The 26,151-nt window shown below is 40.2% G+C and overlaps 2 protein-coding genes and 1 pseudogene across 3 annotated transcripts in view; all 3 read left to right on the forward strand.

The window, feature by feature from the left end:
• Positions 1 to 382: 382 nt before the first annotated feature.
• GTF3C6 (general transcription factor IIIC subunit 6) lies at positions 383 to 10,361 on the forward strand. The gene is made up of 6 exons (XM_078447220.2): positions 383 to 605; positions 922 to 1,002; positions 2,371 to 2,434; positions 2,532 to 2,576; positions 4,367 to 4,480; positions 9,716 to 10,361. Exons 1-6 carry the CDS (start codon positions 492 to 494, stop codon positions 10,012 to 10,014), a joined length of 717 nt encoding a protein of 238 aa, XP_078303346.1. The 5' UTR covers positions 383 to 491; the 3' UTR covers positions 10,015 to 10,361.
• Positions 10,362 to 21,861: 11,500 nt separating this feature from the next.
• On the forward strand, positions 21,862 to 22,071 carry LOC132666472 (translation machinery-associated protein 7 pseudogene; annotated as a pseudogene).
• A 1,825-nt stretch (positions 22,072 to 23,896) lies between these two features.
• Positions 23,897 to 26,151, forward strand: part of RPF2 (ribosome production factor 2 homolog) — a 34,162-nt gene continuing 31,907 nt past the window's right edge. The window contains exons 1-2 of one of the 2 annotated variants that reach the window (XM_060616404.3): positions 23,897 to 24,013; positions 25,982 to 26,114. In XM_060616404.3, the coding sequence (XP_060472387.1) occupies positions 23,991 to 24,013; positions 25,982 to 26,114 (156 nt within the window). In that variant the 5' untranslated portion in view covers positions 23,897 to 23,990. Of the gene's footprint in view, positions 24,014 to 24,246; positions 24,353 to 25,981; positions 26,115 to 26,151 lie in introns of those variants that run through there. The other variant, XM_078447221.2, reaches the window with a different exon arrangement.

Here is a 26,151-nt window from a genome sequence, read left to right on the forward strand (position 1 = left end):
ATTACATTGAAATGTGCCCTTCTTTTGGGATGAGCACTGGCTGTTGTATGGAAACCAATTTGACAATAAATTTCATAAATTGAAAAAAAAAAAGAAATGTGCCCTTAACTCGTTTCACGGAGAACTTGAATTGAAGGGCAGTGCTCACACGCTTTAAAGAATTTCTTTCCAAGAAATGTAGGCTCGGGGCAAAGCGAGGCCTCTCCGTTTCCCTCCCACAAAGTGGTTTCTTTGCAAGCACCTGCTTTATCATCTCTCCCTCCCCAGTTCTCTCCCCTAACCCGGGGCCCAGAGTCCGAAGGCGTCTTCGGTCGTAGGCCGTCCCGGGCCAGCAGCCACTAGAGCCCAGCGCCTGCTCTCCAGAAAGGAACAAGGAGGAGGCTCGGACCGGACTTCCACGTGGGCACGGAGGCGGCCATCTCGCGTCCTGGCAGGAGCAGTCCGCGGGGTCAGAGCGGCAGCCGGACCGGGAGCTGCCGCCCGTACTCAAGATGGCGGCCGTGGAGGGCGTGGCCTGTGACTCGGAGGTTCCGAAAAGGTGCGGTATCATGGCGGCGACGGAGGAGCGGAGCCGAGAGGAAGAAGAAGAGGAAGAAGAGGAGGCAGTGAGTGGTATTGCGGCGGCCTGTGCGGCGGAGGCGGCGTGTGGGGCAGGGAGTCGGGATGCGGCTGGCGGGAGGCAGAGTCCCCAGCGCGTAAGGCCAGGAGGGCGGGCCCCTGCCCTGACTGCCACACGGTCGTTAGAATGGGGAAGTAGAGGCAGTCGCTTTCGGTAATGTCGCTTGCTTCCTCTCGTTGAAAGCAGGACTTAGTGTTCACAAAGGTTGGGGTCGTTGCATTGGGGAGTTTTGGCTTCTCTTGTTAACTGCCTCTTTCTGCACACTGCGGTGCTAGCATGTTAACTCCTCTTTCTTCCACCAGGAGCAGTTGGTTCTGGTGGAATTGTCCGGAATTATTGACTCAGACTTTCTATCAAAATGTGAAAATAAATGCAAGATTTTGGTGAGTCTTCTAGAGTTAGAGGATATTTGTAGGTTTTCTTACATTTAAACAAGAATGAAAGAAATACGTATCCCCGAAGATCTATTCCTCGTTACAAAGCATTGAATTCTAAGGACAATTAGGTAGAAGTACAAAGGGATTGTGGGAGAAAATGCCACACTCGGCCTGAGGGTCTGAATGTGTGGCTGGCGAGAGTTTAAGATTTAGAGGGCGTAGGGGCGCCTGGGTGGCGTAGTCGGTTAAGCGTCCGACTTCAGCCAGGTCACGATCTCGCGGTCTGTGAGTTCGAGCCCCGCATCAGGCTCTGGGCTGATGGCTTGGAGCCTGGAGCCTGTTTCCAATTCTGTGTCTCCCTCTCTCTCTGCCCCTCCCCCGTTCATGCTCTGTCTCTCTCTGTCCCAAAAATAAATAAAAAAAAAAAAAAAAAAAAAAAAAGATTTAGAGGGCGTAGCATTTTGATATGGAACAATACATTTTGAAAAAAACCCACATTGTTTTAGATAGTGAGTGCGGGAGAAAAAACGCAGCGTAGAGAGCTCAGATGTGCACGCAGACGCCACTTGGAGAAGGGAGAAAAGATTCGTACTAAACTTGTAAGACCTCAAGCTCTGCTGTTGACTTGAGCTATGGTGTCATAAGTTACCATCTGTTTTATCACTTTAAAATCTTTCAGCTATTGTGGGCAACACTGCTCTTACTTTAACTTGAGGAGGATGTTGATTGAAATACACGTTACTCCTTGGATATGAATTAAGTGTTCTTCAGGCCCTTAACTGCTGTATTCAGAGCATTTTTAGCTTATCTTGTACTTGCTAGTTCAAGCTCCAGAGGTTCCCCAGTTGTGGAGATCACTCTCCTTGGTAGCAAGGTTATGTATTGAGTGCTCTTTCTTTTGTGGCTTTAATTGAGATAAAATTGACATATAACATTCTATTTCAGGAGTACAACAATAATGATTTAATAGTTGCATGTGTGGTGGGAAATAATCACCACAAGAAGTCTAGTTAACATCCGTCACTACACACAGTTACAATATTTTTTCTTATAGAGTTTTTGTTTGTCGAAGTAAGTTCTGTACCCATTGTGGGGCTTGAAGTCAGGACCCTGAGATGAAGAGTTGCATGCTCTACAGACTGAGCTGGCCAGGCATCCCATCATAACAAGAACTTTTAAGATTTACTCTCAGCAACATTCAAGTGTACAATATGGTATTATTAAGTAGAATCACCATGCTGTAAGTTACATTCCCAGGACTTATTTATTTTATAACTGAAAGTCTATATCTTTTGACTGCCTTCACTTATTTCACCCAACCCTGCAAGGCTTTTTGTAGTGATGATTTTTTTATGATCCTGTGTTCTGTTGTAGGGAATTGACACTGAGAGGCCCATTCTGCAAGTGGACAGTTATGTTTTTGCTGGAGAGTATGAAGGTAGGAGGATGTCAGATAGATGAAACTTCGTTTTTTATATGCTTCTCACAGAAAGTCATTGTTATTTCTCAACAAGTTGCTTTCAACTTTTCTGCAGACACTCTTGGGACCTGTGTTATTTTTGAAGAAAATGTTGAACATGGTAAGTGCTTGCAGTGCTGACTCAGATCTTTTTACTGTGAAATATTACACACTTATGTACAGTGAATGTTAAACATCTCATGTATCCATTGTCTAGCTGTATCAAATCCTACCATTTTGCCAGATAGCTAAAAAACATTCCAGATACATTTGAAGCCTCTTGTATACCTCTCTCTAAACATATGTCCCTTCCTCTGTCTTGATAATCACTATTCTGAATTTGATGTATTTCTTTCCTGTATTTGATTTTGTTATATATATATACATGTATATATATGTATATATATATATGTATATGTATATACACATCCATCCATCCACAAACAATAAATAGCTTTTCTTTTAGTATATTTTCAAACTTGATATAAATTACATGTATCATTCTATAACCCTTTTCAGTTATAGATAGGTTTTGAGATTTATACATATCGGTATGTATAATTCTATTTTCCCTGTTGCTTAGTATTCTATTTGTGACCATACCGCAATTTATTCTCCAGTTACTGGACAGGTTGATCACTTTTATTTTTACCATTAAATATTGATACCTCTGAACATTTATTGAATGCCTTCTATTTGTTACACACTGTTCTAAATGCCACATGTATTAACTCATTTAATCCTCATCACATCTGTGAGGTAGGTACCATTGCTGTCTTCATTTTATATTTGAAAACACTGAAGCACAGAGAGGTAGGTAACATTCCAAAGGTCATACACGAAGTGCGACAGCCAGGATTTGAACCCAGGTTGTCTGGTCCAGAGCCTCTGATCTTAATTATACATATTAACTCATTGCAGAAATGCGGCCATGAGTATTTGTGTGTCTCCTTGTGCATGTATGTAAACATGTCTCTAACATATATGCTTAGAAATGGAATTACTAGGTTGCTGAGTGTGTGTTAGGTTTAACCATATGAAGTGATCAGCTTGGACTGAATATGGACCGTTTCATGTGGTTCAACCAAACAGATATGACTGTGATCCTTTCTAAAGGGTAGTATCGGTTACACTCATGTAACAGCATGTGCAAATTTTCATTGTGCTTCACACCTGTAGCTCAGAGCCTCATCCTCCCTCTTGCCCGTGCCCACAGTTTCCTATAAAGCTGTACCCTCAGGCAGCAAGTTTTTTTCTGAGCCTTCTTTCGTGATTGGGAATGTCCTCACTCCAGTCTCTGGCTGCAGGTAGTAGGTCTGACTTCGGTGCTTCATTTTGAGTGGTAGAATTTGAGACCTCATTACCCTGTAAGGCCAGCTTCCTGGCCCCACTTCTGTACTTCAGGGCTGGAGCCTAACAGGCCTATAGCTTTAATTTCACTCGCAGTTTTGTGTTTTAGTCCTCTGGAGATGTTTGCTGTTTTTGAGTCCCGTTTTGCCTTCAGTTGTTATGTATTTTATCTGTTACTTCTCTGTGCTGGGAGCAGGAGGGATGAGTTAAATTTTGAACTTACTACACTATTTCTACAGGAAGTAGTTTAGTGTAATTCTTTAACTGGAATTATTACTTAAAAAATTTTTTTTTAAGTTTACTAATTATTTTGAGAGAGAAGAGAGCACAAGTGGGGAAGGGGCAGAGAGGGAGAGAGAGAATCCCAACCAGGCTCAGCACCACCAGTGCAGAGCCGGATGTAGGGCTCAAACCCGCGAACCACAGGATCATGACCTGAGCTGAAGTTGGACGCTCAACCACCTGAGCCACCCAGGCGACTCTGAACCGGAATTGTTGGGGCTTAACATGACTATTTGATGGCATCAACAATAAAATAATTGAGTTCATTTTATGTTCTAGGTGATGCAGAAGGCAGTAATAGAACGGTGTTAAAATATAAGTGTCATACAATGAAGAAGCTCAGCATGACAAGAACTCTTCTGACAGAAAAGAAGGAAGGAGAAGAAAACATAGGTTAGTTCACTTAGTTCTCTGAAAGTAGGTGATTTAGTATCGGCTTTGATAATGACACATTGCTGCCAGGACATTCCTGTACTTTGTAGTAATAGCTATGTAATATGAAAATTGAGGGTGTTCCATGAAAAGTATCAAACATAGATTTAAAATTTATTTGAATTATGGTGTGGCAGAGGACACTAGAGACGTATGAGAAATCTTTTATCTGCTTTGCGTGGAAACAATTGTGAGGAGTTTGTCAAGAAACTTGATAGATTTTCAGCCCCTAGGGAATTCAGCAGCTGCTACCCACCCCATCCCCTTAATTAAAACTTCTTTGTAAATGGAGACGACAGGATCTGTGTCGTCAAGGTGTAACCCCAGAGGATCTCCTGGAAACTTGTGGCAGCGGTGGCAACCTTTCCCAAGAAGCTTGCAACTGGAAGAAGCTGGCTCTATATGTGAGGGAAGGACTCACAGGTTTTAGACCGAAGACTCTTTTTTTTTTTTGAGTTGGAGGGGAGCACAAATGAGCGAGGGGCAGAGAGAGAGAGAAGCAGGGCTCATCCAGGGCTCATGTTTTACCCGATGCAGCGCTCATGTTCTCCTGAATCAGGGCTCAAGCTCACCCGATGTGGAACTTGAACTCAGGAATGGTGAGATCATGCCCTGAGCTGAAGTCAGGCGCTTAATGACAGAGCCACCCAGGTGCCCCTAAATCTCATTCTTAATTTGCATCCGCTGAGCCTTCTCCAATTGCTGGTCATCCCAGAGTAGAGACTTTGAACTAGTGCTTCTTGAACCCATCCATAGTAGGCACATATTTGTGGAGATGAGCAATTACTTGGAAGCTTAAAAGTTCATTGCTCATAAGTGAAGTAAGTTCATTTATACATGGAATATAAAAAAATAAAACAAACTAATAAACAAAAAGCAGAAACAGGCCCATAAATACAGAGAACAAACTGGTGGTTGCCAGAGGGGTGGGGGTGGTGGGATGGGCAGAATGGGTGAAGGGGAGTGGGAGATACAGGCTTCCAGTTATGGAATGAGTAAGTCACTCGAATAAAAGACACAGCATGGGGAATATAGTCAATGGTACGGTAATAGTGTCGTATGGTGTATGGTGACAGATGGTAGCTGCAGTTGTGAGCATGGCATAATATATAGACTTTTCAAATCACTGTATTGTACACCTGAAACTAATGTCACATTGTGTGTCATCTATTCTTCCATTTTAAAAAATTTGCTAATGAAAAAAAAGCTCATTGCTCAAAGACATATTTCAAACTCTGATAAACATGACCCTAGTGATGAATATTTGTGGCTTGATTTATTATATTTGAGGAATAAACATATGAAGGCACATTAATCATGTAGAAATTAATTATACCAGTTACATATAAGTACATAAAAAATCTTTGTTCTTAACATGTATATCCCAAAACTATCCCCATTTTTAGCATTTCGTGAAAGTAACAGGAAGAGGGGTGCCTGGGTGGCTCAGTCGGTTAAGTGTCCATCTTCGGCTCGGGTCATTATCTCATGGTTCATGGGTTCAATCCCCGTGTCAGGTTCTGTGCTGACGGCTTGGAGCCTAGAGCCTGCTTTGCATTCTGTGTCTCCCTCTCTCTCTGCCCCTTCCCCACTCACACTCTGTCTCTCTCTCTCTAAAATAAAACAAAATATAAATTAAAATAAAATAAAATAAAATAAACTAACAGGAAGAAAGAGGTACTTGAAGTTCTAGAATGGACTTGAAAGGCAGATACATATCAGATAGCTTAGCTATTATTTTGATATATTTTTTTAAAGCAGGAAGTTGTAGAATTTCCTTTCCTAGAGTCTTTAATAAACCACCAGGTCGACGGTGGGAAGATTTGCGTGTTTTGTTTAATCCAATACGTTAGTTAGCTCAAGGCTATATTGGTTATGCATTGCTGCATAAAAAATTCCCTCTAAACTTAATGGTTTTAAAACAACAACAAAAATATTTTACACAGTTTCTGTGAATCAGGCATTTGGCCAGGTGGTTCAGCTTAGCCAGGTGGTTCTGGTTCAATGTCTCTCTTGAGGTTACCGTCAATATGTTGGCTGGACTGAAGAAGGGATCTGAAGGCTTGAGTAATGTGGAACATCTGAATATAAGTTGGCTCACTCACATGCCTGGCTGGTTTATGCTGGCTGTTAGCAGGATGCCTCAGGACCTTGCCTACCCATAGTACTGTTCAAGTGCGCTCCTGACATGGCAGATGGCTTCTTCCAGATCAAGTGATCTGTGAGAACAACATAGAAGCCACAATATCTTTTATGAACTAGCCTTAGAAGTCACATTCTGTCATTTCTGCCATATCTTATTTATTATGGGAAGGGACGACACAGGGGCATGAATACCAGGAAGGTGAAGATCTTTGGGGACCATCTTGGAGGCTACCAAACATGGCAATATGCTGCAGGCAGAACAAAAGAAAAGGAGATGTGGGCCCTGCCTTCTGGGAGTTTGCACTCTAAAGTCAGTCACACTGAAACGGACATGTGTGAATGGGACTCAATACCCGTTTCATTCAACTTATTTTAAGTTTCTGTTATGTGCCAAATATTTAAGCTAAATAACAGAATAGGCAATAGGATGGATGGCTTCAAGATTTTGAACCTGGTGACTATGCGAATGATGGTATTGCAGGAAAAAAATAATGAAAGAATGGTTGAAGCTGGCTGGAGGGAAAAGGACTAATCAACTTTTGATAGAAGGAGATTTTATAGTAGTAACATATGAGAAGACATGGCATCAGCCATAAGGATGGTTCAACAAACAGTCACAGAAGACTTAGCTTCTGGTGGTGAATAGGAGCAGATGGAAGTGTGAACAGGGTGGCAAGATAGGTTGTGGTATCTTAGAGATATCTAATGGCATTTTAAAGGTATAACTAAGGCTTGCTATGGAAATTAATGAGGAACCACTGAAAATATTTGACTGAAAGGGTCAGAAGGATAAAAGAAGAAATGATTAGCATCATTGAAGCAGTTCTTTTTTTTTTTTCAATATATGAAATTTGTTGTCAAAATGGTTTCCATACAACACCCAGTGCTCATCCCAAAAGGTGCCCTCCTCAATGCCCATCACCCACTCTCCCCTCCCTCCCACTCCCCATCACCCCTCAGTTTGTTCTCAGATTTTTTTTTTTTTTTTTTTTTTGTTCTCAGATTTTAAGAGTCTCTCATGCTTTGGCTCTCTCCCACTCTAACCTCTCTTTTTTTTTTTTCTTCCCCTCCCCCATGGGTTTCTGTTAAGTTTCTCAGGATCCACATAAGAGTGAAAACATATGGTATCTGTCTTTCTCTGTATGGCTTATTTCACTTAGCATCACACTCTCCAGTTCCATCCACGTTGCTACAAAATGCCATATTTCATTCTTTCTCATTGCCCTGTAGTACTCCATTGTGTATATAAACCACAATTTCTTTATCCATTCATCAGTTGATGGACATTTAGGCTCTTTCCATAATTTGGCTGTTGTTGAGAGTGCTGCTATAAACATTGGGGTACAAGTGCCCCTATGCATCAGTATTCCTGTATCCCTTGGGTAAATTCCTAGCAGTGCTATTGCTGGGTCATAGGGTAGGTCTATTTTTAATTTTCTGAGGAACCTCCGCACTGCTTTCCAGAGCGGCTGCACCAATTTGCATTCCCACCAACAGTGCAAGAGGGTTCCCGTTTCTCCACATCCTCTCCAGCATCTATAGTCTCCTGATTTGTTCATTTTGGCGACTCTGACTGGCGTGAGGTGATATCTGAGTGTGGTTTTGATTTGTATTTCCCTGATAAGGAGTGACGTTGAGCATCTTTTCATGTGCCTGTTGGCCATCCGGATGTCTTCTTTAGAGAAGTGTCTATTCATGTTTTCTGCCCATTTCCTCACTGGGTTATTTGTTTCTCGGGTGTGGAGTTTGGTGAGCTCTTTATAGATTTTGGATACTAGCCCTTTGTCCGATATGTCATTTGCAAATATCTTTTCCCATTCTGTTGGTTGCCTTTTAGTTTTGTTGGTTGTTTCCTTTGCTGTGCAGAAGCTTTTTATCTTCATAAGGTCCCAGTAGTTCATTTTTGCTTTTAATTCCCTTGCCTTTGGGGATGTGTCGAGTAAGAGAGTGCTACGGCTGAGGTCAGAGAGGTTTTTTCCTGCTTTCTCCTCTAGGGTTTTGATGGTTTCCTGCCTCACATTCAGGTCCTTTATCCATTTTGAGTTTATTTTTGTGAATGGTGTGAGAAAGTGGTCTAGTTTCAACCTTCTGCATGTTGCTGTCCAGTTCTCCCAGCACCATTTGTTAAAGAGACTGTCTTTTTTCCATTGGATGTTCTTTCCTGCTTTGTCAAAGATTAGTTGGCCATAAGTTTGTGGGTTTAGTTCTGGGGTTTCTATTCTATTCCATTGGTCTATGTGTCTGTTTTTGTGCCAGAAGCAGTTCTTGATTATGGGGGGTTCATTGATGGGTTAGGGCTTTGTAAGTACGAGAAGGAAAACAATTTTTTTCAAGTTTTTGTTTTTTATTGTTTGTTTTTTTTTTGGAGAGGTGTCTTACTTCATCATTGGATGTTCCAACTCAAAATGACATGTTACTGTTGACTTGAAAGACGATAGGGTGGTATCATCCATTACGAAAACTGAGGAGAAAATCGTATGGAAGTGACAGAATTTTCTATAAGGTGTGAGGTGGCAGTGAGAGCTCAGTGATCTCTCAGGATGATTTGGGAATTGGACTCTGGAAAAGGAGGTTGGAATGGTAACTAAAGTTAATTACTTTTAGTGATTTTTTTTTTAGAGATTTATTTTTAGTCTGAATTAAGAAAAAATTTTAATTGCAGTATAGTTGATATACAATATTATATTAGTTTCAGGCATACAACATAGTGACTTGATAATTATATACATTACAAAGTGCTCACCATATAGTGTAGTTCCCACTGGTCACCATATAAAGTTACTAAAATATTATTGACTATATTCCGTTTTTAGTGATTTTGATGTTGCATACACTATAGGCATTCTAAGATCTCCAGATAAGATGGAAATTCCATGATTATTTATCAGTAGTTATGGGCACCCTGTTCATTGCTTTACCTTGGGATTTTACTTTGACGTGTATCCATAGGATGAAAATTTAAATTAAAGAGAAATCTACTTCAGTGACTGAAATTCCTTTTTCATGTTTCTTTCTTGGTTTGTCCTCCCATCCCTCACCCTCCCTTACCAGGTGGTGTGGAATGGCTGCAGATCAAGGACAATGATTTCTCCTATAGACCCAACATGATTTGTAGCTTTCTGCATGAAAGTGAAGATGACGATGTGGTAGCTCCAGCCTCAGAGAAACCTTTGGAGCTGGAAGAGCAAGAGATTCAAATGAAAGATAGTTCAAACCTGAGTTATGAACAGGGGAAACCACTGAACTTGGAGATGGAGAATTCTGGTTCTCTTACTGATATCCCTTCTGAGTCAGAAGGTTCTGTATTTATGGAAACTCAAGATACTGCCTTAGAAATCACTCCTAGATGAAATGTTTCTCATAGTAACTAGTAACAAACTTTTTGGAGCTTTTATATAAAATAATTGACTGTGTAGCTTTTCAGTTCACTATTTTACTAGTTTTGTTGACTCTACACACATTTCCAATTGTAGTACAGTTTAATATACCAGAGTAATTAAGGACCAGATATGAATTGAATTTTTTAAAATATGATATAAATGACTATAGGGACCCTTCTCTGGTAAGTCTTTTAAATTGGAAGTTTCATTAAGGTAAGTGTATCATTTTTTATTGCAGCTGTCACAAATGACTCCAAATGTAGTGGCTTAAAATGACACAAGTGTAGGTCAGCTAGCTGACATGGGCTAGGCTAAAATCAGAGTGTTGGCAGGACCTCATTCTCTACTGGAGGTTGGGGTTGGGGACTCTTATTTCCTTGTTCATTCAGTTATTGGCAGATTTCAGTTCTTTACAATTGAAGGATCAATGTCCCATTTTCTTACTATCCTCTGAGAGCCATTTCCACCTTCTAGAGGGTGCATACATTGCTTGGCTATGGTCCTCTTCTCTTTAAAGCCAGTAATGGTCAAGTCCCTCTCACTCTTTGAGTCTCTCCTGCTTCTTCATCATACTATTTCTGACTCATCTTGCTAATTACCTGACCCAGTATCTGTTTTTTCTTTTTTCATTTTTTTTTTATTTTTTTTATTTTTTTTTATTTTTTAAATTTTTTTTTTCAACGTTTATTTATTTTTGGGACAGAGAAAGACAGAGCATAAACGGGGGAGGGACAGAGAGAGAGGGAGACACAGAATCGGAAACAGGCTCCAGGCTCTGAGCCATCAGCCCAGAGCCTGATGCGGGGCTCGAACTCACGGATCGTGGGATCGTGAGATCGTGACCTGGCTGAAGTCGGACGCTTAACCAACTGCGCCACCCAGGCGCCCCTCTTTTTTCATTTTGTAACAATCCCAGAATTATTCAGGTTATCAATTTGCCCATGTGTATGCATATATGTGGCCATATGACTAAGTTCTGGCCAGTGACATGGAATTATAAGTGTTGAGTGATAGATGCTTCTGGAAAGTTTCCTTAAATTTTAAGACATAAAGGGAAGTGGGCCAGTTCATCTTCTCTTTCTTCCTGCTGGAACATGGATGTGGTGGCCAGAGCTTCAGCAGGCTTTTGGGACTAGAAAGTAACCTTGGAAATAGAAGCCACGAGTGGCAAAGCAACAAGATAGAAGATTGGATCTTGATATGCTGCCCTGGACTGCCAAGAATAAAGAAGGTTAATAATAGAACCCTTTCTTTTTCTCCATGGTAGAATGACTTCAAGTTTAACTTTTGGCACTGTTTTCCCTGGAAATCTACAAGATGAAATAATAGAATGTCAACTGTGATGTCAGGCAATATTGCTTATGATTAAAAATGACCCCTTATTGGTAAATGGTATCTAGACCAGGAAGACTATATGACAACTGTAAATACCCATCGGAAAATATGGACTGGGCCTCCTGAAGCACTGTTTCTTTTTCTTTTTTTTTTCTTTTTTTCTTTTCTTTTCTTTCTTTCTTAAATCTTTCTTTCTTTCTTTTCTTTCTTTTCTTTCTTTTCTTTCTTTCTTTCAAAAATAGGCTCCATGCCCAATGTGGGGCTTGAATTCACAACCCTGAGATCAAGAGTCATGCCCTTTACTGACTGAGCCAGCCAGGTGCTTCAAGCACTGTGGTTCCTATTACAAAGATCCCTGGAAGCTACATTCATGGCTGTTTCAAGAGATACTGGTTCTTGGGGAGCCTGAAGTTTCTAAGCCAGCATGGCTTCTGCACCCACCCAGATGATCTTGTTCCCTTACACCTGATCTGACACTTGGGTGCCAGAGTAAAGCCTCCTGTTGAAACAAACCTCATGCTGTTGTGCTGTTTCCAATGAAGTGAAGTGAGCCTGGTGCCGGGTTCAGTCCCAGAAGACCTGTTGGGTCCTGAGTGTGAACGTCATTCCTAACCTGTGACTGCTGCTGTTCAGGCAGGGAAGGCACTGCAACTACCTACCTCCGGCCTTTTGTGTGAGGGAGAAATACCTTTCCTCTTGTTTAAGTCATGCTGTAATAGCCACATGTAATCCTATTTAATACATTATGCGTTTAGAAAACTGGAGAAAAGGGTAAGGAAGTAGAATGGAAAATTCTTGAGACCTGTAATCTTGCAAAGAAACTCATCTAATGTGTGATGTAGTTCTACCTTAAGTTGAAGAGGATAATAAAGTCTTATATTCTGAAAAGAACATAACGTGTTTTTAGTTCCTTGCCTGTAAATGAGGATATGAGGATAAATGTTGGGAATTTAGTAAAATGAATCTTATTTTTCAATTACGAAATGTTTTGTCAGACTAGAACTTCACAAATTAATTTCTCCACCATTGGTCTGTCTTACTGATTTAACTGCTATCACTTACAAACGAATCTTGGAACTACAGTCTCTTTGTAGCTGTCACAATACTGCTTCTGACACTGAATGCGATAGGTGGCTTTTGCTTAACAAATAATGATATTCTATTTAAAATGGCTTTGTTTGTTTGTTTGTTTGTTTTGATTTGTTTTTGAGAGAGACAGTGCTAGTGGGGACAGGCAGAGAGAGGGAGAGAGAATCCCAAGCAGGCTCCAACTGTCAGGACAGAACCTGATGTGGGGCTCGAACCCATGAAATCATGAGATCATGGCCTGAGCTGAAACCAAGAGTCAGGCGTCTAACTGACTGAGCCACCCAGGTGCCCCAAGGATATTCTATTTAATAGGATTTTATATGGCTAAGGTTCATCATGGGGAATTACTCGTTAAGGCCATTATAGAAATGTTAGGAAATCCACACATTTGTTCATTATGTACTATATAGTTGATCATAACAAATTTGTTGACAGAGTCAGCTGAAATTACTGATATTATGTGGTTAGCTATTTAGCAGCAGCTAATAATTTTCCAGAATCTACTGTTTTCATTTTTTTGTTGTTCCTATGTGAAACTGAAAAAACTTCCTAATGTGTTAGGCTTGCATACAGTTCTCTCCAGAAATGTCATTGATGCTAGAAATGGACTTGCTGTCTCTCTTTTATGACTTCCACCACTTTTTTTTTTTTTTTAAGTTTTTATTTTGAGAGAGAGTGCATGCACAAGCAGGGGAGGGGCAGAGAGAGAGGGAGGGGGAGAGAGAGAGAGAGAGAGAGAGAGAGAGAGAGAGAAAGAAAGAATCCCAAGCAGGATCCACACTGTCAGCACGGAGCCCGATGCTGGGGCTCGAACTCATAAACTGCAAGATCATGACCTGAGCTGAAACCAAGAGTTGGAGGCTCAGTTGACTGAGCCACTCAGGTGACCCCACCGTTCTTTCCTTATGGAATAAGAGAATCCTGTTTATAAAATTGTCTAGAGGTACATTTTATTGATTCAATACAGAGTAAATATATGCCTTTGTTAATGACTATGTAGTTTCTAGATACTGGTATATATTTTTTTTCTTTAAAAATTTTTTTCTTTGGGTGTGTGTGTGGGGGGGACAACTGGTACTTTGTTTTGGGTTTAACGTTGCCATACTTAACGTATGAATAAGGATGTCAAGATAGCAAAGGTCCTACTTTTTTTTCAGATCCCAAGTAAGATTTCCTTCACTATCGTGTCTTCACAAACTCTTGTATTCTCTTCATATCCCATGCTTTCATTTGGTGATTGTATTAGGTTGCTACTGCTGCTGTAACAAAATACCACAATTTTAGTGGCTTAAAACACGATTAAATTTATTATCTTATAGTTCTGGAGGTCAAATTCCAAGAATAAGTCTTACAGGGATAAAATCAAGATGTTGATAGGGCTGCATTCCTTCTGGACATACCACGGGAGAATCCATTTTCTTGTCTTTTTCAGCTGCTAGAGGCTGCCTGCATTCCTTGGCCTGAGGCCCCTTCCTCCATATTCAAAATAAGTAATGTAACATCTTTAAATCTCTCTCTCCTGCTTCTGTCATCACATTTTCTCTGATTCTTACACTCCTGTGTCCCCCTTAAAAGGTCCCTTGTAATTAGATTCGTCTCATACAGAAAATCCAGGATAACCTTCCTATCTAAAGATCCTGAGGGGTGGCTGGGTGGCTCAGTCTATTAAGCATCAGACTTCGGCTCAAGTCACAATCTCATGGTTCGTTAGTTCAAGCCTCATGTCGGGCTCTGTGCTGACAGCTCAGAGCCTGGAGCCTACTTTGGATTCTGCGTCTCCCTCTCTCTGCCCCTTCCCTGCTCACTCTCTGTCTCTGTCTCTCTCTAAAATAAACATTAAAAGATATTACAAAAAAAAAAAAAAAAATCCTGAACTGAATCATGTCTGCAAAAGCCCCTTTACATAGAACATTCCCAGGTTCTGGGGAGTAGGACCTGAGCATTTTAGAGAGAACTTGTTCTGTCTTCCACACTGTCATTCTACACTTTGGTGCATAACTTGTCAGGAAACAAGTGAGGTAGCCTCATGATTTCCCTAGAATACTGCCTAGAGAGAATTACCAGGTTACAGTGTAAGGAGGAGGAGTCCAGGTGGAATTCAGTCAGCTTTCTGAGTTGAGGAGATGGGACTGGAAGCCCAAGAAGATCAAGAGAGCTGGAGTTTGCACAGCAGAATATCAGAAAGGGGAGAGTACAGAGAGAGAAAACTTCAATGATCTATATAGAATCCTCCCGGAGTCTTCAGTGGAATACTGATCACATATGTGCCAGAAAAATAGTGGAGGCAGGGAAAAGAGCTGTCTGAACAATCCCTGCAGCGTGCAGTTCTCAGCCAGAGTAGAAAATCTCATATTTCATGGAGCATGGATAGAGTACTCCGAAGGGTTTTGCCTTAGAGCATAATTAGCCTAAATAAGGCTCTTGCCACACCTAGCAAAACTGAAAAGGAAGACCTGAAAGGATCAGATGGTTTCCAAGTAGCTGCATCTCAGAACAACACTGTAGAATAACATATCCAGCACCCAGCAAAGTAAAATTCACAATGTCTGGCACTCAAAATACTATCAAAGACACTTCTGGTTTCTGGTCTGATGCTGAGAAGGTGGAAATTGCCACTCCATTGTAACAATAAAAAGCTGAACTGAAAAGACATATCAATAACTCTTCACTTTAGACAAGTGAAGTCACAGGACAAACCACAGACAGATGAATACAGAGGATCAGAACTTAATGGAGCAGAAGCCTATGAGCACAAACCTCTATGAGAACCAGTTATGGGATAAGAAAAATTGAACTGTAATCGATAAATTGCTAGAGGTTCAATGTGGATAACTTTGAATGTTAAAAACTCCAGGAAGACCCAGTTATCAGAAGTCCTCATTCACTTTTCAGTTTTGCCTCCAAGAGCTCAACTAGGTTCTCACAGTGAGTGTTGGAGAAAAATCTCCTCGTGCTTCCACAAAGGAGAAGACAAAAGGAATGGTTTTGAAATACCTCAGAGCATTCTGTCTTCTTAACAAGGTCTACCCTCAAGAGAAATTATGTAACCAGAGCCTAACCTGCTGGGGTTTTATCAGAGGGTAACTGACCTGAGGAAAAGAGATACCCAACTCCAGTCCACTCTAGTCATTCTGTCCCACCAAACAGAAGAAGAAAAACTGAGAGTCACATAGAAGACTGAGACCAACTCATGGGATTATAGAACATTTTCCCTTCCCCACACCTTACCACCACATTACTAAAGGCCTATTTACAGCAGTACCTTTTGCCCAGCACATTATGTCCAGCTACCAAAAATATTGCAAGACATACTAAAAGGCAAAAAGCACAGTTTGAAGAGGCAGAGTAAGCATCAGAACCAGACTCAGGTATGGCAGGGATGTTGGAATTGTCAGAATGGGAATTTAAAGCTATGATTAAGGTGCTAAGGGCTTTCATGGATAAAGTAGACAGCATGCAAGTCTAGATGGGCAATGTAAGCAGAGTCTAAGAAAGAACCAAGAACTAATGCTAGAAACCAAAAACATAACAGGAATGGAGAATGTCTTTGATAGGTTTATTAGTAGACTGGACATGGCTGAGCAAAGAATCTCTGAACTTCAGGATATTTCAATAGGAACTGCCAAAATGGAAATGGAAAAGGAGAAAAAAGGCTGAAAGAAAAAAAAATATCAGGAAATATGGCACAACTACAAAAGATGTAACATACATGTAGTGGAAATTCAAGAAGTGAAAAAAGGGAGAAAGAAACAAGTAATATTTGAAACAATAATGACTGAGAATTTCCCCAAATTAATATCAGGCATTAAACCACAGAGAACACCAAGTGGATAAATGCCAAAAAACCCCCTAAATCTAGGGATATCATTTTATTTATTTATTTAGAGAGACAGAGAACATGCAAGTTGGGGAGGGGCACAGGGAGAGAGAGAATGCCAAGTAGGCTCAGTGCAGAGCCTGACACGGGGCTCAAACTCAAGAACTGTGAGACCATGACCTGAGCCGAAATCAAGAATCTATTGCTGGATTAACCAGCTGAGCCACCCTGGCACTCCAGGATATCATTTTCATACTACATAAAATCAACAATTAATTTAAAATCCTGAAAGGAACCAGAGCAGGGAAAATCACCATACCTATAGAGGAGCAAAGATAAAAATTACATCTAATTTCTCTTCAATAACTGTGCAGGCAAGAAGACAGATGGAATGAATTATTATTATTTTTAAGTTTATTTTGAGGGAGAGAGAGCAAGTGCATGAGTGGGGGAGGGGAAGAGAGAGAGAGGGAGAAGAGACAATCCCAAGCAGGTTCCACACTGTCAGCCCAGAGCCCAAGGAGGGTCTTGAACTCACAAACTCTGAGATCAGTACCTGAGCGGAAATCAAGAGTTGGATGCTTAACTGACTGAGCCAGCCAGGTGCCCTAGAATGTAATATTTAAAATGTGGAAAGAAAAAACACACTAAAGTAGAGTTCAGTATCTTGCAAAATTATCCCTTAAAAGTGAGAAAGAAAGACTTTCAAAAAGATAAAGACAAACACAAATTGAGGGAATTTGTTGCCAGTAGACCTGCCTTGCAAGAAATGTTAGAAGTTCTTCAGAGAGAAGTAAAATGATATGAGTCAGAAACTCAAATCTGCATAAAGAGAGGATGATCATCAGAAAAGGAATACGTGAAGGTAAAATAAAAACTTCTACTTTTACTTTTTTAACTTTATTTTGAGAGAGAGAGAGAGAGCATAAAGTGGGGGAGTGAGAGAGAGAGAGACAGACAGAGAGAGAAAATCCCAAGCAGGCTCTGCACTGCAGGCACAGAGCCCAACATGGGGCTCAAACTCATGAACTGTTAGATCATGACCCGAGCTGAAGTCAAGAGTTGGACACTTAACCAACTGAGACATCCAGGCGCCCTATTTTTATTTTTAATTGATATACCAGAAAAATTTGTTCAAATAATGACAATATATTTGATTATGTATGCCTTTGTATATATGGATTGCTATAGACAGAATGTGTCCTTCTCAAATTCATGTGTGGAAATCCTAACCCCTCAATGTGATGGTATTACAAGGTAGGGCCTTTGGGAGGTGATTAGGTCATGAGGGTAGAGGCCTCCTGAATGGTATTAGTACCCTTATAAAAGAGACCCTAGAGTGTTCCTTTGTTCCTTGTTCCACGTGATGACACAGTGAAAAGATGCTGTCTTCATCATACAGCATATCTGCTGATGCCTTGATCTTAGACTTTAAAGCTTCTGGAACTGTGGGAAATACATTTCTGTTGTTTATAAGCCACCCAGTATATGGTATTCTGGTATATAGCCCCTTGAATGGACTAAGACATATGTGCTTATGTATAAGTGAAATTAATGACAGAAATGATATAAGGGACTGGCAGAAGAAATTAGGAGTTTTTTTTTGTACTTGTACACCCCATGAAGTAGTATATTGTTATTTGAAAATGGATGTGGATTAATTGTAAATGTATATTGCAAACTCTAGGGAAACCACTAAAAAGTGTTTGTAAAGAAGTGTGCAGGGGTGCCTGAGTGGCTCAGTTGGTTGTTTCTGACTCTTGGTCTTGGCTCAGGTCATGATCTCATGGTTTGTGGGATCAAGCCCTGCATTATACTCCACGTTGACAGCAAGGAGCCTGCTTGGGATTCTCTCTCTCCCTCTCTCTCTGTCAAAATAAATAAACTTAAAGGAAAAAAGTGCATGGGCTCCTGGCTGGCTCAGTTGGTAGAGCATGTGACTCTTAATCTCAGGGTTGTAAGTTTGAGCATAGGTTGGGTGCAGAGGTTACTTTAAAATCTTAAAGATTTTAACCAACTAAACTAAGAAAAGAGAGAAAATGGAATCATAGAAAATGGTTAATTAAAATCACAAAATACAGGGGCACCTGGGTGGCTCAGTCAGTAGAGCGTGTGTGGGGAATAAGGTTAGGAATTCCCTGAATTTGCACCGATGGGTTAACAAGACATAAAGAAATAGAAAGCCACGGGATGAACACATCCAAGACTAGGCAAACAAGATTAGGTAAACAGGGCAAAGGCCCCCAGTATAGGACAAAGGTATAGGAATAGGAAATCTCAGGATGAAAACATCCAAGATTAGGTAAAACAAGATTAGGTAAACAGGGCAAAGGCCCCCAGTATAGGACAAAGGTATAGGAATAGGAAATCTCAGGATGAAAACATCCAAGATTAGTAAACAAGATTAGGTATTCAGGGCAGAAACACCCCCCAATTTAGTACAATAGCAGAAAGCTTCTTTCACTGGAAGCAAGGACAAAAACAGGTAAACAGGGCTATAGACTGCAGCAGGAGGAAGTTGCCTGGAGAGGAGCTAATTAGCAGAAGAAAGGTGTCTTGTTGACCCTGAGGTAGCATACTCTGTCTTTCTTGTCCCCTAGACCAGTTTAGGTAAACAGAGGTGGTGCCTCATGTCTGCTGTAAACAACCTTCTGCCCAGGATTTAGTTTTGTATTGACCCAAACCCCTAACACTGCATATCTTCAAAACCCCCTTTCCCTCACACCCACAAGTTAATGTTCATGGTTTCATTGTCTCTTTGTGCACGTCCATCATGCTTGTAAGCCTTCTGATCCTAATAAAAACAGAGCAAGGACTCTTACTTGGGACTCTTGTCTCCTCTTGGACATTATTGTCTCTTGCATTTCAATCTTGCATCCGCTCCCTTGCTGGACAAGAGAGAACTCCAGACCCAGAGACTACGACAAGCATGCAACTCTTGATCTTGGGATTGTAAATTCAAGTCCCACCTTGGGTGTAGAGATACTTAGAAATAAAATCTTAAGGCGTGCCTGGGTGGCTCAGTTGGTTAAGCATCCAATTTCAGCTCAGGTCATGATCTCACGTTCATGAGTTTGAGCCCCGCCTCAGGTCTTGTGCTGACAGCCCAGAGCCTAGAGCCTGCTTCGGATTCTGTGTCTTCCTCTCTCTCTGCCCCTCCCCTGCTTGTGCTCTGTCTGTCTGTCTCTCAAAAATAAACATTAAAATAAAATCTTTAAAAAACAGACCCACAAAAGACAGAAAAATAATAGAAGACAAAAATAGGAACAAAGAACAAGGGCAACAAATAGAAAACAGTAATATATATGGTAGATATGAATCCAACTATATAAACAATAATTTTGAATGTCAATGCTCTACATGCACCAATTCAAACAGAGACTGTCAGACTGGATCAAGAAACAAGACCCAACTAAATGCTGTCTACCTGGAACCTACTTTATATATAAAGACACATAAAGATTAAAAGTAAATGGATGGAGAAATATATCATTCTAACATTAATCAAAACAACATAAGAGTAGCTATATTAATTCATACAGAGCCAACTTCAGACCAAGGAAATTTATCAGGGATAAAGAGGAGCATTACATATTGATAAGGTGGTCAATTCTCCTAGAAGACATACTAATCATTAACATGTATGTGTCTAACAACAGAGCACCAAAATACATGAGGCAAAAACTGATAGAACCTCAAGGAGAAATAGATGAATCCACTAACATAGTTGAAGACTTCAACATCTCTCTATCAGAAATGGAGCGATCAAGCAGGTAGAAAATCAGTAAGGACATGGTTGAACTCAACAATCCTATCAGTCAACTGGACATAAGGGACATCTATAAACTACTTCATATAACAACAGAACATACATTCTTCTCAAGCTCACATGGAACATTCATCAAGAGAGACCACATTTGGGGACAAAAAACACTTTATCAAATTTAAAAGAATAGAAATCATACAATGTCTGCTCTCAGACCACAATGAAACTAGAAACCATTAAACAGACAGAAAATTCCAAAATACTCAGAGATTAAAGAATACCCTTCTTTTTTTTTTTTTTTTAATTTTTGGTGTTTATTTCTGAGAGAGAGAGAGAGAGAGAGAGAGTGCACAAGTGGGGGAGAGACAGAGAGAGAGGGAACACAGAATCCAAAACAGGCTCCAGGCTCTAAGCTGTCAGCACAGAACCCGACACAGGTCTCAAACCCCTGAACCATGAGATCATGACCTGAGCCGAAGTCAGACACTGAACCAACTGAGCCACCCAGGTGCCCCTAAAAAACACCCTTCTAAATATCACACAGGGCAAGTAAAACTCTCAAAAAGAAATTTAAAAATATTTTGAACTAAATGAAAAAACAATTTGTCAAAAGTTGTGGGATACAGTGAAAGCAGTGCTTAGAGGGAAATTTATAGCATGGGATGCATATGTTAGAAAATAAGAAAGATTTAAAATCAATCATCTAAGTTTCCATGCTAGGAAACTAGAAAAAAAGAGCTAATTAAATTCAAAGTAGGCAGAAAAAAAGAAATAATACAAATTAGAACAAAAAAGCTAATGAAATTGAGAATAGGAAATCAATTGAGAAAATTAATGAAACCAAAAGCTGGTTCTTTGAAAAGATCAATGAAATTGATAAGCCTCAAGCCTGGCTAACTAATTAAAAAGAGAGGAGACAGATTATTAATATCAGGAATGAAAGAGGGGAACCTCCTTAACTTGATAAAGACTATCTACAAAAATTCTACTGTTAACATCTTGTTTATGGTAAGAAACTTGAAGCTTTCTCGCTAAGATCAGAAAAAAGGCAAGAATGTCCCCCTTCACCACAGCTTTTTAACATTACACTGGAAGTCCTAGCTAATGCAAATAAAGAAGAAAGGGAAATAAAACTGTTTGTTCTCAGATAACATGATCATCTATGTGGAAAATAGCATGTACAAACAAACAAAAACTCCTGGAACTAATTAGCAATTATAGCAGGGATGCAGGGTAAAAGTTAATGCACAAAAAAGCAATTGCTTTCCTATATACCAGCAATGAACAAATAGGATTTGAAATTTAAAACACAATACTATTAATATTTTATTTTTTATTTGTTTTTTATACCATTACTATTTTAAATAATTCAAGCTTTATTTTTTCTTTTTAAATTTTTATTCAAATTCTAGTTAGTTAACATACAGTGCAATATTGGTTTCAGGAGTAGAATTCAGTGATTCATCACTTATATACAACACCCAGTGCTCATTATAACAAAGCATAATACTATTTATATTAGCATTCCCAAAATGAAAAGTTTAGGTATTAATGTAACAAAACACATACAAGATCTATATGAGGAAAACTATAAAAACTCTGATGAAAGAAATCAAAGAAGAACTAAATGGAAAGATGTTCCATATTCATGGAAAGGAAGACTCAACATTGTCTAGATATCAGTTCTTTCCAGCTTGCTCTATAGATTCAATGCAATATCAATCAAAATCCTAGCTAGTTATTGTGTGGATATTGGCAAACTGATTCTAAAGTTTATATGGAGGAGCTTTTGGTGGCAGGGTCTGGGGAAGGGGTGTCAGGTGCCATGTCTGACCATGAATGTGGCAAGAAGGAGCCCCTGAAGCAGCCCATGAAGCAGGCCAAGGACACAGATGAGGAAGATAAGGCACTCAAGCAGAAACAGAAAGGGGAGCAGAAGAAACTCAAGGAGCTAAAAGCAAAGGCTATGGGGATGGGCCTCCTGGCCACAGGTGGAATTAAGAAAACTGACAAAAAGTAAGCTGTTTTTTTATGCCTGAGACAATGTGATCCTTTTTTTTTTTTTTTTTTTTTAACGTTTATTTATTTTTGAGACAGAGACAGAGCATGAACGGGGGAGGGTCAGAGAGAGGGAGACACAGAATCCGAAGCAGGCTCCAGGCTCCGAGCTGTCAGCACAGAGCCGACGTGGGGCTCAAACTCATGGACCGCGAGATCATGACCTGAGCCGAAGTCGGCTGCTTAACCGACTGAGCCACCCAGGCGCCCCGAGACAATGTGATCCTAAATTCCATTCCTGTTCAAACATTTGGATTCCTTGTCATAGTATCTGTTGCCACCTATAGCTAGAATCAAGTGTTGTCTTAGATCCGTTTGTACATTTAAGAATAAACTTTTGTAAAAAAGAATCATAACAAAAATAAAGTTTATATGCAGTGGCAGAAGGCCTAGAATGGCTAACACAATATTGAAAAACAAAGTAGGAAGACTGACACTACCCAACTTCAAGACTTGTTATAAAGCTACTATAATGGAGATAGTGAGAATTGGCAAAAGAATAGATAATACCTAATAGACAGAATACAGAGCCCAGAAATAAATCCACATAAATATAGTCAACTGATTTAAGACCAAGGAGCAAAGGCAATAAAATGGAGCAAAGATAATCTTTAAAAAAAAAATTAATTAATTTTGAGAGAGAGAGAGAGAGAGTTTGTGCGTGCACATGCAGGGAAGGGCAGAGATAGAGGGAGAGAGAATCCTAAGCAGGATCCATGCTGATGTGGGGCTCCAACCCACAAACCATGAGACCACCATCTGAGCTGAAGTTGAGTCCCATTGCTTAACCCACTGAGCTACCCAGGCACCCCAAAGATAATCTATTCAACAAATGATGCTGGGACAACTGGATATCCATATACAAAAGAATGAAGTTGGATCTCCTATCTTATACGATATACAAAGATTAATTCAAAATGGGCCAAAGGCCTAAATGTTGGAGCTGAAATTATAAAACTCTTTGAAGAAAAGAAGGTGTAGGGTAATGGTCTGGCTTGGCCAGAGGAAGTCAGCAAATCAGTGTGATGGCAGAGGCCAGGCCACAGACGTTGATGTCCCTAGGCACCCCAAGCCAGCTCTTGAAGAGCTTGGGATTTCTTACCACCAAGTTTGTGTCAATTCTGTAGGAGGCAAAAGAGGGCATGGCATGCTTGACCTCAAGCTTAGGTAGCTGACAGCCTGTGTGTTACCACACAGGAAAATGGGTTGTGACTACTATTGGGTTGATAGGGTGGGTGTTTCCTTTTGGGGTGATAAAGATGTTCTGATATTAGATGTGGTGATAGTTGCACCTTTGTGAATATACTAAAAACCAGTGAAATGTACACTTTACAGGGGTAAAATTTATGGCATATGAATTATATAGCAATTTAAAAACTGGGGCTATAAATGAAGATCCATAGTGTTAACTTTCAGTGCACACCTTTTATGTGTCGGGCACTGCAGTATTTATAAATTCTGCCTCACTGAGCTTACAGTTCGGTCAATAGTGCATATTTCACATTGATTTCACTCACTGTGTGAGTACCTACCATGTGAACCTTTCTGACATTCTGGGAGATTCCCAGAAGAATAACATCTGGTCCCTGAATACCTTATTCCAGGTATACACACAGGCGCGTCCATCAAGCTGCTATAGACGATGTTACCTAAAGCGTTAATTTCCGGCTAAAAGCCAAGGCAAAAATCTGTTACCAAGGGAAAGGGGCGCAATTTCATTAAAGGGAGAAGGGGGAAAAAAAAAGCCTACGCATCCATGATGGGGCGGTCCCAGGAAGTGACGCCACGCTCAAGTTCCGGTTCCGCCTGTTCCGGGCCACTGGCGTATCTCGCGTAACCGCGCTGTGCACGTGTGTTCTCCGGGTTCGTGTTGCGGTAGCCATGGACGCTTTGGATCGAGTTGTGTAAGTGCGCTGGGTCCCTTCTCTGGGGGACGTTGGGGAGTGGGACTCGTGTGGTGGGGACGAGTGAAAAAACCTCCTCTCCACCTGGGCTACTCCTCTCGTTCCTTCCGCTGTTTGGCTTGTGGTGGGTCGATCCATCCGCTAGCCTAGGTCTCTAGTAGTGCAGCTCGCTGGGCGATGAAGTGCCGGGAAGCCCGCTGGTGGGAGCTGCCAGGCGGTAGCACGGAGGTGTTCGCCGCTTTTATTCTAGCCAGTTAGAAAAGTCCTGGTTTCCCGAGAAGCGTGAGGAAGGTGGTCGAATGAATGGTTATGAGCACAAGGCCTCGGAATCTGACAGATGTAGGTGACAGTCCGGGCGCGTTCACAAAACTTTGTGACTTTAGGCCATTTAATCCCCCTAAACCTCAGTTTACTTTGTATAATAGCGTTCGTAATAATCGTTACTTCATTGAACTGTGAAGATTACTGGCGAGAACGTATGTACGTAAAGCCTTTGCTACAGCACGTAGAAATGTTCATTAGTTTTTTGTTCCCTTGAGTTGATGTTTGTTTTAAATGCGTTCAGAAAATATTTATTGGTCTTCTGAATAGTCCTGCTGTTATTTCTTGGGATTTGCCTGGATTAACATCTAATCAAAACAAATTCGTCTTTTAGTCATTCAGAGAATTTTGTGCATCTGCTATGTATTCCTCTAGGTATGGGGACTGCAAAGATGAGTAAGACTATGATCTGATGGGGGAACAAACAGCTGATACAACATAGAGGATGTTATTTGCATTAGTTGGTTAGTGAGAAGTAATAAACCACATGAAATATAGAGCACTGTTTTTTGCCATAAGACATACTAAATATTTTTTGATTTAATAAATAATGTGTATCTTTATCAAACAGTAAGTGATTGGAAGCTTTATTTATATTGCTTAACACTTTGTCTGCAGGAGAATTTTTAAACTCTGCTTGATAAATGAAGTGTGTGTATATTGCGTTTTTCTTTTCCTGCTCAAAGTGTCCACAGGACTGAAAGGAGGATGGTGGGTCGTAGTTATTTAAGAGAGGAGGAATTCTTTCAGTAGATGGCCAAGAACTGTTGGAAAAGCAAGATATAGTGGAAGCAGAACAGAATTTCTCTGAACAGAATTGTATAAAACCATTCTACTCCTGCTGTCACATCATAAAGTCAGAATAATGAATTTGTTTTCCCTTCATATTTTGCACAGTGGTCGAGATGAGTTTTTAAATTTTGCTCATTTTGAAGATTGGCTTACTTGCAAGTTGTGTGACCTTGGCCAAATTTACCTCTCTGGCTTCAGTTGCCTCATCTGTAAAATGAAGATAATAATTTTACCTGTGTGGTAGGGTCTTGGTGAAGATAAGCCTTAGTAAGGTAACTCTATAAAAGTGTCAGTCATTATTATTCCCAGTTGGCGGCAATAATGTTGGACTTTTTCAGCTGTGATGTTGGAGTGGGATAGTGTATACTTCCCGGTAGGTCTACGACCTATAGGAAAGATAAACAATGAGTAGCCTCCCTGTGTTTGGTAACTGCCCACAGATTGATCACTATTTGGTGTGCAATGCTTTGTGTTAGGGTAAGAGTGCTGTTTGCTCTAAGGCTGAAGGAAAAATGATGGAATAAAAATAGCAACAGTCTTCATTGAGTCTTTTTTTTTTTTTTTATGAAAGGTTTAGAGAAAAAACAGTAATAAAGGAATGTTGGTGATATTAAAAAAATGAAAGCCTTTAAAAAAAATCAAAAGCTAATAAAGTTAACACTTACTTAATAGTAATAGCCGAATACCTTTTGTTAATATCTCCCTAAAAAGTGAGATTTTTGTTTAGTGGTGGAATCCTAACTGATAAATGTTATGTAATTGTTGATTTTTAAGAATTTGCATGTTAGTAAAGTCATGATTTTGTACTATGAGGAAAATGTTTTAAGTTGTTACAAATTGTGATTTTCCAAACAGAAAGCCAAAAACAAAACGAGCCAAGAGATTCCTTGAGAAGAGAGAACCGAAACTTAGTGAAAATGTTAAAAATGCTATGCTGATTAAAGGTGGAAATGCAAATTTACTGGTGACACAAGTACTTAGAGATGTGGTATGTATATAATAATTTTTTTATTTTTATTTTTGAA

The sequence above is a fragment of the Panthera onca genome, chromosome B2, assembly GCF_046562875.1.
Source record: "Panthera onca isolate mPanOnc1 chromosome B2, mPanOnc1 haplotype 2, whole genome shotgun sequence".
In the NCBI taxonomy this organism is placed as follows: domain Eukaryota; kingdom Metazoa; phylum Chordata; class Mammalia; order Carnivora; family Felidae; genus Panthera; species Panthera onca.